General features: G+C 31.9%; 1 protein-coding gene across 1 annotated transcript; it reads right to left on the bottom strand.

Moving 5' to 3' along the window:
- Window positions 1–5495: 5495 nt before the first annotated feature.
- LOC148616129 (transcriptional regulator ERG homolog) lies at window positions 5496–12209 on the bottom strand. The gene is made up of 4 exons (XM_088582840.1): window positions 11897–12209; window positions 11431–11484; window positions 11068–11145; window positions 5496–7816 (listed from the first exon to the last, which is right to left on the bottom strand). Exons 1-4 carry the CDS (start codon window positions 11964–11966, stop codon window positions 7266–7268), a joined length of 753 nt encoding a protein of 250 aa, XP_088438966.1. The 5' UTR covers window positions 11967–12209; the 3' UTR covers window positions 5496–7265.
- Window positions 12210–19556: the final 7347 nt, after the last annotated feature.

The raw sequence follows: 19556 nt of genomic DNA, 5'->3' as shown, positions 1-19556 counted from the left end.
AAAAATCTCGACATTCAATAGCCTTATCACTGACCTATTAAAAACAATGTCAAAGAAATTATTCGTTCTGTTTCTATTTTAGAAGGTTTTACAGTCTAGTAATACCAGAGGTTGGTTGTTATTGGTAATTGTCTTTACTTAACCCCTTATTGGACCTCGAGTGGCCATTTACATTCGCCGCGCGGTTTATAGCTCAGCATTAGAGATATCCAAAGAATAATGATGGGATTTTAGGGAACTCAATAGAGTGTATTGAACAGTTCATTTGAAGCATGGAGTGTCTTCTATCATTAAAACATGCGACACCATGGAATAAATCTGAATCTAATCGCTCGTGACATGTGATGTATTGAAAGAAATTGGCACTAAAAGAATTCATGACGATCAAAATATTGCAATAAATGTCCATTGATAGATGACAAATGATTTGATGAAAGCTTTCTAAAGGTCTGATGTAACTTTGTTATGAGAATCGTTCGTCTTTTAAAGAAATCATATGATAAAACACACTAGGACATACTATTAACCGAACTTTTCATTGCCCGAGTGAGTCTGTTGCTTAGGTAAAATAAGTTATAGTACAAAACAATGCTTAAATAGCCAAGCATTTTTTTACCAAAATGACTTGTGTAGAAATGATATCCAATGTTTTTTGAGAACTGACTCAAAGGAGAGAATAAAATAACAAAAAACAGGAGGTATACAATATCAAGTAACATGCTAACTAGTGCAAGTTAGGCTGGAAATGCCATTCTTTAGAAAATGAATTAAAAATAAACCACTATTAAAGATAGTTTACATTTGATAATGACCACCAACGTTTCGATCGTTATATTAATTCAAAAGAACAAAAAATATCAAAAAAAATTTTGTAAGAAAATTTTTATTCAGGCACTTACCATTTCGTTACCGGATGTTGAAACTGACATTTTCATGCTTGATAGAATATTTTAGTCATGGTCTTCGGAAGAAATTTTTTTACACATGATTCAGTAATGCAGAATATATCTTTTCTTTAATTTCTAACATTCTTATTAACAATATTCATACCATATGTGTGTATTTTTTTTTACATTGATTGACATAAATTATTAATTTCATGAAAAATGAGACGTAGTCAAGGGGGAAATCCCATACCAAGGTTCAGTAGCATCAAGTTAGTGGAATAGATATTTTTAATCTTTTTTGTTAAATAGTTACGAAATTTAATTCTTTCAACAATTTCATGAAGTATATTAACGTTGCATCTTACAATGTCTTAACATTGTATATTGTATTTAAATTATTTTAAAAAAAATATAATATATAATATAATACATAATATACATGACACCAGAAGTTAATATAGGACAATCAAATTCAAGTTCATTTTAGTAACAAAGAAATCCAAAAGAAAAACTGAAAATCCGTGATCGTGAAAGATTTTAACATGAAATCACCATGTAACTTGAAAATGTCAGATCATATATAAATAAACATCAAATCAGTTCAGTATGACGATTCAGTTATTATCCTGTTTTGTATGCAAGACCCGTACGACTTGGAGTACGTAGATTTAATGATTCGACATCAATAATGTACAGTTTCGTGAGTAGAAACTATTTGAGGCGGTACTTTGTGGCATTCTAGTAGATATATCCAATAACTTTTTGCTATATTGTTAAGACCCCCTGTGCGTTAAAAGCTAAAGATCTTTACATTATTTGAAAATTATATCCTCAACTCTGACAACCAACGGAAGTCAACCACCATCATTCTAAAATACCGGAAGTGGAGACAATGACGGTGCAGAGAGCTCAGTAGCTGCATCGGAATACGGGAAATGACGAATGATATGTTAAGTAAAAGATGTAATTCAAGTTATTAGTTGTTTTGTTCCGATCTGTCATTGATCTCTGATTTCTATGGTTACTATGCCGTGAGCGGAACAATTTGGAAACTGACAGCAAAGAGAAGAAGAATAGAGGGGAAAATCAGTTATATTAACAAATAAATGTGTTCCGAGTCTACAACAACGGGGAATTGTATTACAGCCGGAATAATGGAGCATGTCTTTCCTATTTCCTCCGAGCTAATGATAAACTTTTTAAAAGTTGAATAGCAAATGACTCCATTTACCAGATACAGGGAAAGTTGTATTGTACAGTGAAATTTCTCCAAGAGGTTGTCGTTTAAAGTATCCGCTGGAAGGGTTATCGTTTAAAAAAAATGATAAAAAAATTCAAAAGCAGTATTAGCAAGCTAGCAAACATTATTCACAAGAGCATCGCTTTATGTAATCAGCAGCGAATACGATTACGAAAATGCAATAATTGATAAGAACTAAATGTATATCATAGTGTTACTATAGTAACTGTAGTGGTGATATTGTACAATTTATCTATAATTATGATACGTCATTAATCTGAAGTATACATATAAAGTTTCTACGTATTGAACTTGGTGTAAAAGTAGAATGCCAATAGCTTGATTAGACATCATAAGATATGGACCAACTACATGGAGTAAGTAGGGTTGAGGCATTATTGTTCTTAAATATAGAAAGCACGACATTGTAATAAAATACAAATTACAATACTATGTTGAGGAGTTGTTAAGGAGAATATTTCAACTATCCAACAAATTTAATTTGTTCCCCGATTGCATTAATTTGTCTCGTTTTCTCAAGAATTCGCATCAAAATTGAGGATACTCGAAAATATTTTATCCTCTAATGTCCAAAACCTAAAAGGTGTCCAGCGTGTTGACATTTTCTACATGTATATGTTATCAATGTAGAAGAAAAAAAATCATTTACTTGGGATTGTGTCTGATGACTGGTCATTTACAATTTTGCGGTACGGAGTATTACAAATGTGTGTAAAATGTTATGGAATAAAAAAGATAACATAAAACATTTTACAGTTCATTTTGATTGAACAGGAGTTTATTTATTGTTCCTATTTTTTGAAAATAGAGAAAAATAAAACGACAAAAAGAAACCAAAATAAAAATTGTATTGTAAAAAGATAAAAAAAACTAAATACATGTACCCACCAACCGCCTCCCCCCCCAGGAAAAAAGAATCAAAACATTAAATACATGTACCCACCAACCGCCCCCCCCCAGCAAAAAAAAAAAAAAAAATCAACACAACTTACACAATAATGTCTACTTCATTTATTATTAGCTTGATTTGTTCATATTCGAATAATTAACGACCGTGTAGCCAGAAAAAAAACCAAAAAAAAAAAAAAAAAACCAGGAAAACAAATAATTTCAATGCTTTAAAAATAAGTTATAGAATAAGTATAACCGATGGCACCATAGACAGAACGAGAAACATGATATCCATAAACCATAGACAGAACGAGAAACATGACATCCACAAACCACAGACAGAACGAGAAACATGATATCCATAAACCGTAGACATAGTATATGGACCAAGAATATAGACAAAATAATATTTCTTAAAATAATACACACAGAACACAGAAACTAATTTAAAAGAAATTAGTAACATAAACTGCACTATATAGTGAATATAGAACAGGTACTTTGATGTTTTATGATGTTAAACCGGGGTTAAACGAAAGAGGGAACTCATGGTGGAGATGGCTACTCCATAGCGCTGAACGATTTCATGTAGTCGACCAAAATATTTTGAAGCGACGACTTCAGTCTTGTCTAACCATAAACTTGTTTCAATAGCTTATTTGTAAAACTTATAACACAACACATAAATCCGTGTAGCTTCGACGGACCCTGGCATCACGTAATAGCAGTTCCGGAGAGCGGTGGTGATAATAGAAAATTGCCAATTTTCATGAGAAGTCATCGCGTGTTCATCAAAAACTGATGTTGAAGGGCCTGAAGAATTGCCATTCTTTCTTTTGAACCAAATATGCAATGCAGTTTGTCCCCAAAAGAGTACAAAGGAATAGTTCAGCAAGCAGACTATACAATTTGATCTCATTTCTCTAAGGAAGTGCCACATATATCTTAATATTGTATTGTACTTGGATAAAAATCTTCAGATATTTTCCAACAGATCTATCACCATAGATGTTATACATGTGCCACTTCACTAAATTCGGGATCGTAGATGTATTAATAAACACAACATGACTTATTTGTCACGTTGATTGAGACACGTTACGTGTACATTCAACATGTATATATACGGTACATGTATATTATAATATTGTACCACCTTTTTTTAAGTAAAACATGGATCTTTATGATACTTAACTCAAAATGCTTTATTTCTGCTCTTCCAATTCTGAAGAATAAACTTCTAGATACTTTATTAATTCTCGGCAGATAATTTGAAAACGCACTTCAATGTCTTCGAAACAAATTGTTTTACTTGTGCGAAGAACAATCAACATTTTTAATTTGCCAAGAATAATATGGAGAATGCATTGCCTATACCCGAGTACTGCATTTCCTTGTGAACAATGTGTGTGTATATTTACAGGTATCAATATTAGATTGTTGTAGGCGTGTGTGTCGTAGTCAGCAGATAGACAATGGAGGGTAATAACAAAATCAAGGTAATAGTTAAAAGGATAGGTCAAAAGGAAAGTCCGTATATATAAAATGGCAATATCAAGATTAAAAACAGGAAGTTGGAAACCAGTCCTGACATGGTAGAGGAACTTCTGGTGGGAATGATGAGTTAAACTAGGATTTTTAACGCACTAAACCCCCGCCTCCTTTATGGTTTATTATTTAATGTATATTTCAACACAAAGGGGTAGCATAAAATTGCCCTCGGCCAAAATCGGTAGATCAATAATCAAAACAGTACAGAGTATATTGTCAATAAAAAGTGAAGATAAAAGGACCTAGATACAATTACTATTAAGTAAATGCAGTGAAGGGTAATATTTTTTTAGTTTAAATATTATTTTATTATATAATTACATGAGCGCAACAGGCTAGTATTCATAACATTCCAATAAGGATTCAGAAACAAGTTTCGAAAGAACTTATATAAATCTGTCTCATGTAAGGGTAATAACAAAATTACATACTATACACACCAGACTTCGAAGTAAGTCTTGAACTTTATGGATATGACGCGTCAAATTAGAGTTGGAAATAGTGGATACAAGTAATTACTACAGAAAATTAATTTGTTGACATTTTATAAATCCATTTTCTATAATCTGTCAAAAATAGTATCGTTCTCGATAATATCTGGAAATATGAAATACAACTTTTTTAGGCAGCGCAAGAGACGTATTATTTATAACATTGGTCCAAGAGCCTGTCTCTTTTGCATTTAGAAGTGTTTTCATAGAAACACCGATGGTAGTAAACGTAATATAATTTGATACATGACAACATAAAGTTTTGACGAAACACGCAGAAATATAGGCATTTGTGGACAGTATCATGTTCCACTTTCCAGTTTATGACTAGATATTGCCATTTCTTACTTGAAACTTTCATTTTTGACAATTCTTCTTGACTATTACCTACATGTACATGTAAGAGTTTAAAAAAAAAGGTCATTATACTTTATTTTACATAACCACCATTATTAAACGAAACAAGAAATATGAATATAAAAATAATAATAGGCATTCAATCAATGAATTAGTAAAACGGACCCATTTACATCGAAACATCGTAGCTCTTGTGTTCATGTCAAACAAACTTACTATTTACAGTGAATGTGACATATATTTATGTAATGATCACGATCGCTTGTTTGGCAATATTTCAGCACATTTTCTTAAAGTTCCTTGGTCACGCACATTATCAGGATTGCGTGTTAACTAACAACTCTAATGCTTGCTCTTTTGCATTAAGGTTAAAAAATCATACATAATTTAGCTGATCTAATTGCTGAATGTTACTTTCATAAAAATTCACACGAGAAAATGCGAGACTCCGCTATTTGTTTGGAATCTGATAACAAAAACGGACAAATAAAATACAATAGCATTATTTTATTTAATTAAATGTAGAAATATTAAAATAATATATCTTTGAAATTTACATGACTAAATTGCATCATGCTCGTGTGACGGCACGTGCGAATTTAATCATTCGAGCAATCAAAAACACGACTGCGGATTTAGACGATGTGATTTATTCACAAATTCAGTATATTAGTTGAAACACAACGGACGGGGTTTGATTAAGTTTTTTTAATATGACAGTTTCATTCTGCTATCTGATTTCATGATGAAATATTTAGTGCAGGTGACAGTCCTTAAGAAAGTTATTCGGATTTGTTTTTCTCATCAACTACAGTATCCGTTATCTAATGTTAATTTCATCATTTAATTTTCTAGGATTATGAATGCTGCGGTTTCAATAAAACACATAACGGATGAAGTTTTAACCTAATAGCAGCTGGTCCCGAAGGAACGTTTTCTAGTCATTCCTGCGTCTTTTATTCATTTAATAGACTCACTTATCCTTTCATCTCATTAAGAAAATATAAAACCCCGATGGCTTTTGTCAAAAGTCATCGTTTCGGGATTTTAGCTTTATAATAGCAATTCTCGTTACTTGAGCAACAATCCATTACTATATATCCTCTCAAACACAGGGCTGATAGCTTAAATAACATAAGTTTTCTTAACAGACCAGGAATCCAATTTTCTAACTGTCAACTTTTCCTGAACAAAATAAAGTCGATTAAGAAGGGCGAAATTACTATCGGAATCAACTTTTCTGTCGTTTCCTTCCGCTAAGCCATTGCTGAAAACAGTTGTGAAAAATGAATCCCATCGAATACTCCCGTAGAGTTAGTCAAGCGTGACTTACATTTCATCTTTGCATTAGTTAAGACATTTCCTTGGATTAATTTATCTGCTGCTGAGATTTATTCTTTAACGGAATCAATAGTGTCTAAGACGATGTAAGAAACGGAGATATTGTAGCAACAATCGGTTATTAATTCCATCTCATCCTATTGTCAACGCCATTTAAAGAACATGTTATTGTTACAGAGAATATTCATGGCAGCTCGACAAAAACACTGGTATCGAGTTTTTGCAAGCCTTTTTAAGATGTCACCTCTACAATCAATATACTGGCACTAACTTTTTTCCAGACTCGAATGATTATCAAGAACAACCCTTTAGGTTTCGTTTACAATATAGCGTTATTTGTTTCTTGTAACGGGCACATAAACCAACCGACAGGGTCGGTATAAAGGTGCCAAATTACAGCTTATCACAGACAACAAACTTCACATGGCACTATACCATCAAAACCTTGGGTTTTCAACTAAGAAAACTAGTCCTCCCGTCTTTATTTTACGAGTAGTATGACCCTAAATGTGACGGCATGTGATTTGGATGATTGTGTGACACATGATGGTGGTTAGGTATACTCGAATACATACTACTACTGGAATATATACTGTTACTGTTAGGCCAGTAGTTTGATGGTGATCCAAAAAAATTAGGTGATTGTGGAATGTGTGAATGTGAATTGATAAAGTTGAATCGTGATCCAGTGTGATAGCTAGACATTAAGAAGTCCTGTTGATGGTATTTGTATGCGGAGGGATCTGTAGATTGAGGTTGCATGGCTTGTGCGAGTCCTGCAAAGTCAAATTTATACGCATATCTTTTCCCGTGCACCTTTGTCATAATGTTTTTGTCATAGTAATAACGTAAAGCACGACTAAGTTTATCGTAGTTCATATTAGGTTTACTTTTCCTTTCGCCCCATCGTCTCGCCACTTCATCAGGATCTACCAATTTGAATTCCCCGTTCGTTCCTTCCCATGTGATACAGTTGGCTAAACTACTATCGGAAAGTAACTCCAATAAAAACTGCCATAATTGAATTTGCCCACTTCCTGAAAATGTAAAATTGAACTGATTTTAGCGTTTAAGTTCTAAGATTTTTTAAAATGCCATAAAGATCTGTGAGAGAACAAATACCAGCGCATACATCATATTTGAAGTAACTCTTGGAGATAAATAATTAAAAAGCAAACGGTAGAGTAGCAATTCGCGCATGTCTAGGTACTTTATATGTTTAATAACTTTAGAAGACGAAAAATAATAATAAAAAAAAACACTTATTAAAACACGGAAATCAAGACAGGCCATCTGAAAAGTTCATCTAACAGAAGAAAAAATATAATCCTTATATTGCTTTTATTATTTTGAGATATAATAATTGTCTAAAGGTAAAATTTTCGCTCAATTAAGCAGTAATAAATATAGTGGATTTACTATAACATCGACTGGTTAATTCATATGAAGTTGCGTATAGTATAGATATTCTAAATGCAGAAACATGACGTTGGGCTTTTCTTCTGGTTGAAGTGCCCTGAATTTAGTTATTGCTTTTATTCTGTCAGTTGATGGTGATAGCCACATGATATTTCAATAATCTACAAGATATGTTCATTAAAAGCTAAAACTAGAATTAATACCCTTTATTGATTTCGATTTAATATAACTGGCTTCTACCACTTTAAACAGTTGTTGATGTGTTAAAAGCATTTGTACATTTACAGGTAAAATTCGTTTCTTGTTGGTGACGACGGAATTACTACACGCAATCACAGATGTTCATTTTAACATTATTGACATAAAACGGCGATTTCTGATAGAAACATTCTTGTACACCAGTTCCCCGTATAGAATCCTGGAATTCAAAATAACTTGCTCAATTGCTTTTAAATAATTTTCTTAATAATAATGGTATGATTCCAATATGCCACAAGAACAGAACACGAAGTGAACTTATTATCCGATAAAATAATTGCCTATTTAATGCGTGTTTAATTTTTTTTTTATTTACCCGAAGCTTACTGGTGTTTCCATGGATTTAACGGATACTTCGAAAAATGATTATTTCAATTTTGCTTTAAGTAAAATATGGTTATTCAAAGTCTGGGAGATATAATTAAATGTTGCAGTTAATCAAAACTCGCCATTCACAGCGAAACATACCGTGATCAATATATACGCCTTCTACTCTTGGTAAATCATTCTATTACATTGAATGTTATTTAACAGTTTCATATCCATGAAACAAAATACTTTGATAAAATAAATGAAATGAATACGAATAAGTATTTTCTGTCAGAAATTTTCCATTATTTTTCAAAACAAAAAAACACCTATATTAAAAGCGGATGAATGAAATAGTGAAATCTAATTTATTTACATTTTTGGTAAACAATATAGTATTATCAGCAGCATACAAAAAAACCCCAAAATGCTGTTCGTGTATTCGTTTGAATTAATTATCTAAATTATTATTTATTCATAAATATCTTGGCATTTTTTAAGATTTTAGATATAAGTTAAATATATTCATGACAAATATATTCATGACTCAAGCGAGATATGATATTTCTTTATACAACACAATTAATATGTCATCTCATCCCCTCATTACATAACCCCGAGTAAAATTTTTTTGTCCTTATGATCGTATATAACCGTTTTTAAAGTCACATATCTTTTTCCAGAAAGAAAAGAGATGTGTTACAGACAGTTTCTTTGTCACTTCCATTTGCTACATGTGTTTTATTGTTGGAGGATCGAAGTCTAACTTCTAAACACTAACTACACCATGTTACTGTCCAAGGGGAACTTTAATTTTGCAGTAGTTTTATTGTCATTTGATTTATCATCAGATTTTTCCAAAAGCACAATCCATTTATAACTATTTGTCTCAAACTGAAACATGTTTTTGTATTGCAATGAAGTTTAATACCTTAAAAACTAGAAAAAAATTAAAAAAACAAAAACAAAAACAAAAAATAAAATAAAACAATAAAATATAAAACGGAAAAGACAAAAAAAAGAAGAAGAAGAAGAAGAAGAAGAAGAAGAAGAAGAAGAAGAAGAAATAAATATTAAACAAATAAAAATAGATAAAAAAGAACACGATTTGGTTTGTAGTTAAACCTATAACCAAACACGTAATGATAGTAATGTTTGGCTGAACGTAGTATCCAAGAAAAGTTCGAAAAGAAAGGCACACTGTCAATACAATAATGCCCATTGTAAAATACATTTTATTAATGTAAAACCTGTACTAGATCGAAACTTTTATATTTTTCTATATTCAACTTACACAGTGTTATGATATGTATTTACATTTGTTAGACACGCGAATTCGGCTTTGACTTAAGTAATTCGACAAAAAAATGAAATACAAAACTTGAAACGGAAGGTAAAACCTCAATAAGCAGAGCAAAAATTATAATACAGTACCCCCTCCCCGCGCTGTAAGAGGATTTTATATGGTTATTCACATTATTTTGAGTCCCTCCGATCATGTCAGTGGTAACCACTTATTATTTTTATACTTGTAAAAACGACACATATAACGCATTAGCAACAGTTTACGGACAGCTTTTACAATTTGGCTGCTAGGTCATTACACACATATTAAATTATGTTTCGATAGCTTACTTGTGAATTTGGATTTAATCAATTGAATTTTCAGAAAATATTTGATGAATAGATATATTTTTTTTCTATTTTTATGCACACGGATATTTTCTGATACGGGCGTATTCTAAATATACTCAAACTGGTATATGGATAGACACTTGCACCTGTGAAGGTATCGAAGTGCTTAACTAACTTAGCCGATTTATTCTAAACTTGCTAGAGGTAGCTTTAATTATTTTATGTGCTATAATCGATTTCATATTGAACATGCCGATTTATTTAGAAAACATAGAAAATATTCATTAGATAATAAATTATAAACATCGAGTTCATAAAAAAAGAACAACATTGTGCGTAAATATATTTAGTATAGGTTTTTATTCCTTGGTAAGTTAATTTACAGGTTTGTCGTGCTTACAGAGGAACGCGTAGAGTTGACCGCACAAGAGCATAATACATAAAATATTATTTGAAATTATTCGAGTTATGATGTGTTTATACATAAACAATATGACCTCTGAGAATTAAAAAAACAATAACGCTGTCATGATATAATTTCATTAAGGTTATAGCCATGTCATTTTATACTGTAATACTTTTTATCCAAAATGTTAATAAAATGAATATTTCTTAATATTCTTAAAACATGTTTGGTTAGATAAATAAATTCATAAATAGATCTTACCTTGCGGTCTCCAATGCGTGTGAGGGGCTTCCAAAGCAGGTTTTGGTAAATGAGGGAAGGGACTTGTGTGTCCATAATCTGTAAAAAAGAACAGAACAATATAATTATTTCAGAAAAATATCGTTTGGTAGAATATTGTTTATAGAAAGTCGGTTGAAGACTTTAATTCAGGTGAGAGTAGTCTTTCATATTCATGAAAAAATTGTTGTTTTAATAAATACAAAAAAGTTTGCATTATCAAATTATAATAATAATAAAAAAACACTATTTTTGGGGGGTGAAAGAAATCTTGAAAGGATTTTAAAAAAAGAACAGGACTGAGTTTCAAAATTAATAATTATATAATAACTGAATTATACTCACTCGGGCTCTGTGTACTTGACGTTGGCGGCCACGATGCTTTCCCGTATGGGGGATCTGAAATTATAATTCCAAAAGTATTTCAATATTTTGTTATACCAGCATCCTTTAACACATCAACTAAGATTTTTGTGAAAATTTAGAAGACACACCATTCCTGTTACTCAAAGTAAATATTATGTAAATAACACAAACATATATAATAATTAATGTAAAGTTTTATCAGGAATTTTAGCACTAAACTTAATGAATAAATCCTAAACCTTAAATATACCGGACTGAAATCAATTATTGTACGTATTTATTTATCCAACAATGAAGCGGAAATTAAAGAAATAAACATTCAAATACCAGTTCCTGTCAGTATTTAATGAAAAATAAATAAAAATCTGATCAAAGTTCCAAAAAAGGAAACCGATTTCTACGGTCTCTGAACACCGGAAAAGGTAATTTCCCGAAACATACATACCAGGAATCATCATTCCAGGCAAACCCGGAAAGCTACAAGTCCGGTAGTAATCGGGCTTAATTCCCTGCATCGGAACTCTCTTGTAAAAGAGTATAGTAAATAGATTAGATCGGGTTTGTATTTACTTCAAAAGTCCCAAACCGACACATCCAATTACACTGTTTCTGTTCGCGTTTCCGAAATGCGTCGAGACCTATTTCCCAAACGGAACTGAGTCGGAACTTACTCCACTGCCGGTTACAGCAAGCTTGTTTAAACTTTATAAAGGAAACTCTCATACATGGTTTTTAAATAAGTTCCTGAAAGACATGAAATAATGTGTACAAAAGCTTTTATTGATTTATAGAATTCGATTTTTATACTAAAGTCATGTTTAATCATTCAGTAATCAACGTATCCAATCAGAAATTCATTATGTGGGCGTGGTTTACATGATGGGCGTAGCCATAGCAGCAATAGCATCTGGTCACGAGTTGTCAGCATCCCTGCTACATAAACCAATATGGAAGAAAATATTGATATACGTAAACAGTCAATAGTTGTGGTTTAAGTAATGGAATAGGTGGATCAGAAAAATATTTGAAGAGATCAAACACTTTTATAATCAACAGTTAAATCAATTCTTGCCAAGATTTTAATTGAACTTAAGGTATAAAATGTTCCGAGATTTATTTGAATCCATGAGTATCAATAATTTTACCCTCAACAAACGATCTACATATTTATTCAGCATTCAGTCATAAGTAAATTTTGTATTTAAATTTCGTGTTAAGGTAAATTAATCAGTAACGTTGTCACATAGATTTTGTATGTACACTACAAAACACAATTTGGATCCTAATTTTACAGCGTCTTTGTTGAGATCGTTAGACTTTTTGTAATCCATCGTAATAACACGCACAACACTTCTCTTAAACATTTATTTGAAGCAGAGACATTGCACTTAAACAATTTCAGAATTACATGAAATTGTTGCAGGTAGAACAATTTTAGGTGATATTTCTTCTTGTATCATTTACATCTATATTTTTTTCTTCAATTTCTTGCATAGATTCTGTAAAAGCTACGAAACATTTATTACAGCAGGTAAATATTTTTATATTGTATTAAATATAATTTAAAAAAAAGACGCCGAAGAAGCTGAACAGAGAACTCGAACTTCACCAAAAGATACGGCAAATTAAGATTAAGAAAAACATAGGCACAGAAGGAACTCATCACACAAAAATATGCTGAAAATTAAGTTTCAGTAAAGACAACGTCGTCATCATATCTTGTGTAGTTCTGACCATGCAAAATATATCTTCTTTATCTGTTTAAAACGGTTTGAAGCAGTTCCAAAGGAGATATCATTTTGTATATTGCATATTCACCATATATGTTATCTATAATGTCCAAAACAATGCAATGACAAAGGCTTCAACGTTTTGCGACTTTTTTTTCGGAGTCTGAGCAGGCTCAGTCAGTACTTCAATTTTAAGTGCAACACTTTCCTGTAAAATGTCCTCACAGTGGTCGATAAACGATATACGACAATGTATCGAAGTTACCTTGGGAAATACTGACCCCGCTAAGATATTGGCACGAAAGAGTTTTTACTTGTAAAATCCCTAAACCCCAGTAGTCGCTGTTGTTTCAGTATTTGAAAGGTTCAGATAGGTGTACCTTCTTTTAAATACAAATCCGCTTTGTGTAAGTGTTTGAGAAATTTGAAGATAGTTCCGATTAACAGTTATGTCGAAAAAGGTAATGTCACGTGCAATATTATTACCATCTTAAGATTGTAATAAATATTATGATTGATTTTGAATGGAAATCTAAAAGACGTCATTTCCAATGTTTTACAGTATTAGTCTTTCCATAAGTTCACGGAAGAATGTTTGAAACATGATACATACATTGTAAATTGAATGATGTGCTTCGATGATCGAACAAATACGGACAAAACCTAACACGCGTTAACGTGACCCACAAAATTAAATGTGCACTATGTCAGGAATGAAACACACGTGTAGAAAATGCAGGTGCATAGTCACGTGCCGTCATCAATAAATACGTGATGAAATGGAAAGTTTGTACGGAATAGATTAATCGAACAAAAAAATAATAATCAAGTGAAATCAAATTTATTTACATTAATCACGAAAACGATTTACGATGTTGTTATTGTCTTCTTGTCAGTTTTTTTATATTTAAAAAATATATTATTTGACTAAATTTGTTTATTTTGTCCACGTACTGTGATAACGACCCATTGAAAAAAAAAAAAAAAAAAAAAAAAAAAAAAAAAAAAAAAAAAAAACCAAAGAAAACAGACATAGAAAAGACACATGACAATTTGAAAATCCTGTTAGTGGAAAGTCAGGTTAAATATCATAATTTTCAGGAGGACACTTTGTACTAGCAATCATTTCGCTTTACCTTCATGCAAACATTGCTTTACTATAACACACACACACAAATCTGAGCCACCATAGATACTTCTGAATTGTTATACCATTGCAAGTAGGGTAATATAGTAATAGAGGTGTCCGTCCTTCCAGTCGTCCATCCGCATTTCCTTCATCCCTTTCTTCTTTCCTTTCGTTACGCAGAGGGTACCAATCTCTTATCCATAACTCCTCTTACATTACGAAATGGGATTTAAAGAAACTTCGCATAATCGTAGATTGCGTATTCACATTGTTCTTCTCCTATTTTAATTTTTGATCCGAATAATTTGAAGATTAATGGTCCGTGTTGTGGTGTCTATTTTTGTGCTCTTCTCAGCTGCCGATTCTGTTATCTAGACTACCAACGGTTACTGTTAATCTGTGTTGGTGGCCAACACAATTAGTACTAGTTAAATTTGCATTTTATTTCTCATACCACTCCTGTTTCATATTATCATCTCTCATCTTGCTTATAGTGACTTTGTCATTATGAATAAAGGGGCACGGGGTATCCAATCTCTTCCCTGTTAGTTCTCATACACCACTACATGGAATTTAATAGATTCAAGATTAAAAAAAACATTGATCAGTCTTAGGCATTTATGAGCAAAGAAATAACATGACATGCATTCATATTACATGAAATAGACAACATTTATACACAGGAGAAAGAGATATCAATTATGTAAATTTTCTATTTAGACCTAAGGTTAAAGTCTCTCCTGACATTTTTTTAAAAATCACAATTTCTCAAAATGTAGGTTGGTATAATTATATTTATTTCTGATGTTAACTGTATATATGCGTTGGACTTATAAATAGGTAGTGAAATTCATCACATAATAAATTACTTTTGTACAAAGTTCATGTTTATGTTAATTGTTCCAACGATCAGTCTTTAATAGAAATTTCATATCACTTAATCTTAACTTTGTAAGGTATTTTCTATTTTGAAAATCCAAAATGTAATATATAATGGCTTTTAACAAAAACATTTGGAACATTGAAAATTGAACATGGAACAAAAATGTCCTTAAGAAGAATTTGCAATTTGACTTCTCCAGTTTTGTACAAATATTGATCTATAAAAATCTTCTTAACACTTGCCTTGATCCAATTTACATAAACAGGAATCTGATTTCTAAAAATATATCTACGTCTAATACCATCAAATGTATGTTCGACATGTTTTATAAACAAGAGTTGCCGATTTCCCGCAGTATGTAATTTGTACATTAACTTATACATTTTAGAAGACATTTTCTCCGAGATATAAATCTACTCCAAAAACACTCTTATTTTGATATTGAAATCTAAAGGGTATCTACGTGTACTTAATTCACCGTAAACAAAAACATTCGGGGTAGCGGTTCTAACATTTAGTGTTCTCTTTAGAAACTGGAGATTAACTTTTCAATATTGTCATTCTTTCCAATTGCCACAATTTCTCTACCAAACAGTAAGATGGAGCTACTAAAGAACCGAAGATTTTTAAATACAAAATCAATAGGCAAACGAAGGTTTTTAATTTTGTAATATAATGCATGTAAAGCTTTTTGAGACTGCTCAACTAAATTTTTATCAGCAGCGTTAAAACCAACAGTATAATGAAAAAGAATAGTCATCAATATATTTATAATATCATCAAGTTTAGAAGTTACTGTAGGTCTGTATTTACGCTTAGAAAAAAATGACAACTATTTTTGTAGTGTTCACCTCAAGCTTCAATATTTTAAATATATCTGAATTAATTTACCTCCTAGGGTGTCAGAGAGTATTAAGGTATCTGCTGCATGAAGTAGAAATAATATTTCTAAATAAATGTCAAAATTGTTGAGAAAAATGGCAAATAAGAGAGGAGGTAGTTATTCTCCTTGACCAACACCTATATCACCTGTAAAGAAGTCCGAGTACATTGTATTTAACGTTGTTACGAACACATGACTTTGTATTCTGCTACATATTTTTATGATTTAAAACGTTTACCAGAAATATTACTTTTCAGTAATTTTGACCATAGGCAGCGACGATTAATCTTATCAAAGACTTTGACTTAAATCAACAAAAGTGCAAAAAAAAAGGGTGAATTACTTTATATATTTCATCGGTCCTGTTTTTAGTTTAAAAAAATCATTTATCCTCTAAAAAGACATATTCACATATTTTTGTATTAAAAAGATGACTAGGACAAGACAAATATAAAAAAAGAAGATTTACGAGACGTTAATTTACTTAAGAATTGGCTATGATAAAAATTTGGTCTATTAAAAATTAACATAATGTTGTTTATTGCGCGAAGTGGAAAATTTTTGTTATTTTTCAATAGGCAAAATTTTTATCATACCCAATTCTTATAAATTAATTTTGAAGCATATTTTTATCCTTTAACATGAGAAGAGTAGCTCTGAATTTAACTGAATAGGGGCGTGTCAATATTTTTTTTTATCCATTTAGATATAACAAAATTATTTTAACCAATCAGATTACAGTATTTATCTCAAATTGACTTATCTAAATTTAATGCAAAATCCATGGTGATGATTTTACCAAGCTTGGTTTCAGTACCAAATTTGAAAAATACCGAACATATCCCTTTTCTTTGACGAGACATTTAAGTGTCAGTTTATGTAAAATCAGGCAGTGGGAGAAACATGATTTGACTATTTGCACCACCAGAATCAATGAAAAAAGACGAGATTTTCCATATCACTTTGTTAAATTGCGTTATAATTTCCACTGAAATGTACTGAAATGAACATTTCAAGGGCAAATAACTCTGTCAAAATACGCATACTCTAACATTCTGTTGAAAAGTTTCTGAGCAAATCAAGTGATGCAGGAAACAAATAATGATTTTCAAATAGAGAAATAGAGAAATAATTTATAAGTGATCAGTTGGTTTTTGACATCGTGTTTCTAATTTTTCAAATTTTGCCTGATTCTTACAAAAACATTCCATTAATAAATGTACATTTTCATACACTAATATAATTGTGAATTGGTTACATATTTTGTACAATGATTAGATACTGGTTATAATATGAACATAACATTAACTAATTGGCTTATATTTTCAGATATAATACCACTATATTGGGGAAACAGTCGCCTGCACATACCAGAAAGTAGTCCGTAAAAACAAAGTCGTTCCTAGGATTCATGGTTACATTAATATATTTTTGTGATATTTGGTGTCATCTGAAAGCTTATCATGGCAAATACATACTGAATACAACAGCTTTTGATGTGCAGAATAATTTTCAGAGCTTAGATCTTATACCTTGATTTGTCAACTTTCCAAAACGAAAGTAGTATTTTTAGCACCTTTACTTCACCACCGTTCTTTCTTGGAAGTTATATATGCTGTAATTTCTATGAGATATTATTTAAAGGGTCTCCTCTAGTATAATACCTGTCGACGTTCACTGTAACAAAAACTTTAGAAAAGATAGTTACCTTGAAAATTGCTTAGCTTAAGTGTTACACATATTAAAACCTTCAATTATCCTCAAATCTTTCCGTTTTTTCTCAAATCTTCAATTTCAAGTAATTTTATTGGTCGAAATTTAAATTGAAGAAGTAACTGAAGATAATCTCAAATTGAGACTCTTTATGATTGCTGGTCCTGAAGGCCTAGACTGAGTGCAATAAATGTGTATGGTAGTCATAAGGTCGATTCAAACCATATAGACTTTTCATAAACCGATGTATGTTAAAAAGTAAATTAACGATGAAAATGGCATTTTACAATATAGATATAAGTGGCATCCTTACTACAGTATACTCGAACAGTTACTATAATTAAATATAACGAGGAGGGATGTGGTAATATGTCAAAGAGACAACAACTCCACCGGCATGAAAATGTCAGCTCAAAGGGTCTTCAATTAACGATAAGGAAACCTTCATACCACAGGGCAGACTGCAGCTGGTCCCAAACAATATTATACACAAATACAGCGAAAAAGTTATCCCTACAGACTCCAGTAACATAAAAATAAACTGAAAGTGAAAACGAAACAAGACATACAGAGGCCAGAAATTCCCGACTTGGGACAGGCACAAACAATGACGGCGGAGTTAAAGTACTTTGGCGTGATCACAGCTCTCCCCTTTTAAATCTTGCCACTGTGAAAAAAGTATTGCACAATTAAAATTTACGTTTCCACAAAACGTGTAAAAGTCGCCTCCCGTTTCCTGACCTGTCTTTTGAGAAACATATTGTCCATTGAACTGCTTATTATTAATCGAGGCAGTGTAAAGAACGTGGATATCAAATTTCAACGAAACCGAAAAAGTTTGAATTTTCGACCGCAGTGCGGCCATTTTCAAAATGCCGTTCGATACGTAGCTCAAACTTCCAATTGAGCCGCAGATCCTTAATCGGGACAACTTAAAGAACCTAGACATCAATTTTCATCAAAATCGGACAATTTAAAATTCTCGAACGCAGTGGCGGCCATTTTGAAAATGGGAGCCAATACGTAGCTCAAACTGCCGATTGAGCCACACATTATTAATCGGGATGTCTTATAGAACCTAGATATCAATTTTCTTCAAAATTGGACAACTTTGAATTTTCCCTCGCAGTGGCGGCCATTTTGAAAATAGCGTCCGACACGAAGCTCAAATTGCCGATTGAGCCGCAGATTATTAATCGGGACAACTTAAAGAACCTAGATATCAATTTTCATCAAAATCGGACAATTTAAAATTCTCGAACGCAGTGGCGGCCATTTTGAAAATGGGAGCCAATACGTAGCTCAAACTGCCGATTGAGCCGCACATTATTAATTGGGATGTCTTATAGAACCTAGATATCAATTTTCTTCAAAATTGGACAACTTTGAATTTTCCCTCGCAGTGGCGGCCATTTTGAAAATAGCGTCCGACACGAAGCTCAAATTGCCAATTGAGCCGCAGATTATTAAACGGGACGACTCAAAGAACCTAGATATCAATTTTCATCAAAATCTGACAAATTTGAATTTTCGACCGCGTTGGCGGCCATTTTGAAAATAACGGCCGAGACGCACGCGAATTTTTTTCGTGATTTTGTTTGGACCATTGAGCTTAATGTATACACCAAGTTTCGTCAAATTCTGATCAGCCTTTGTCGAGTATATGATGTTCCATTTTCCGGTGTAAAAATGGATAACTTCAGTCCGGCGGCAATTTTGAAAAAATGTCGGCAGTGGAAATTTTTTTTGAGATTCTGCATCCTTCGA

The sequence above is a fragment of the Perna viridis genome, chromosome 5 (genome assembly GCF_037379345.1).
Source record: "Perna viridis isolate PV_CMFRI_1.1 ecotype Kerala chromosome 5, ASM3737934v1, whole genome shotgun sequence".
NCBI classification, from domain to species: domain Eukaryota; kingdom Metazoa; phylum Mollusca; class Bivalvia; order Mytilida; family Mytilidae; genus Perna; species Perna viridis.
This window is presented reverse-complemented; position numbering and strand designations above follow the sequence as displayed.

What these genes read in the sequence shown, in the direction of transcription:
- LOC148616129 (XM_088582840.1), bottom strand. Translation starts at nt 11,966, where the DNA reads ATGCAGGGAATTAAGCCCGATTACTACCGGACTTGTAGCTTTCCGGGT. An exon ending in GCCTGGAATGATGATTCCTG is followed by an intron (nt 11,485 to 11,896) that starts GTATGTATGTTT and finishes TTATAATTTCAG; the next exon opens with ATCCCCCATACGGGAAAGCA. An exon ending in CACGCATTGGAGACCGCAAG is followed by an intron (nt 7,817 to 11,067) that starts GTAAGATCTATT and finishes TTACATTTTCAG; the next exon opens with GAAGTGGGCAAATTCAATTA.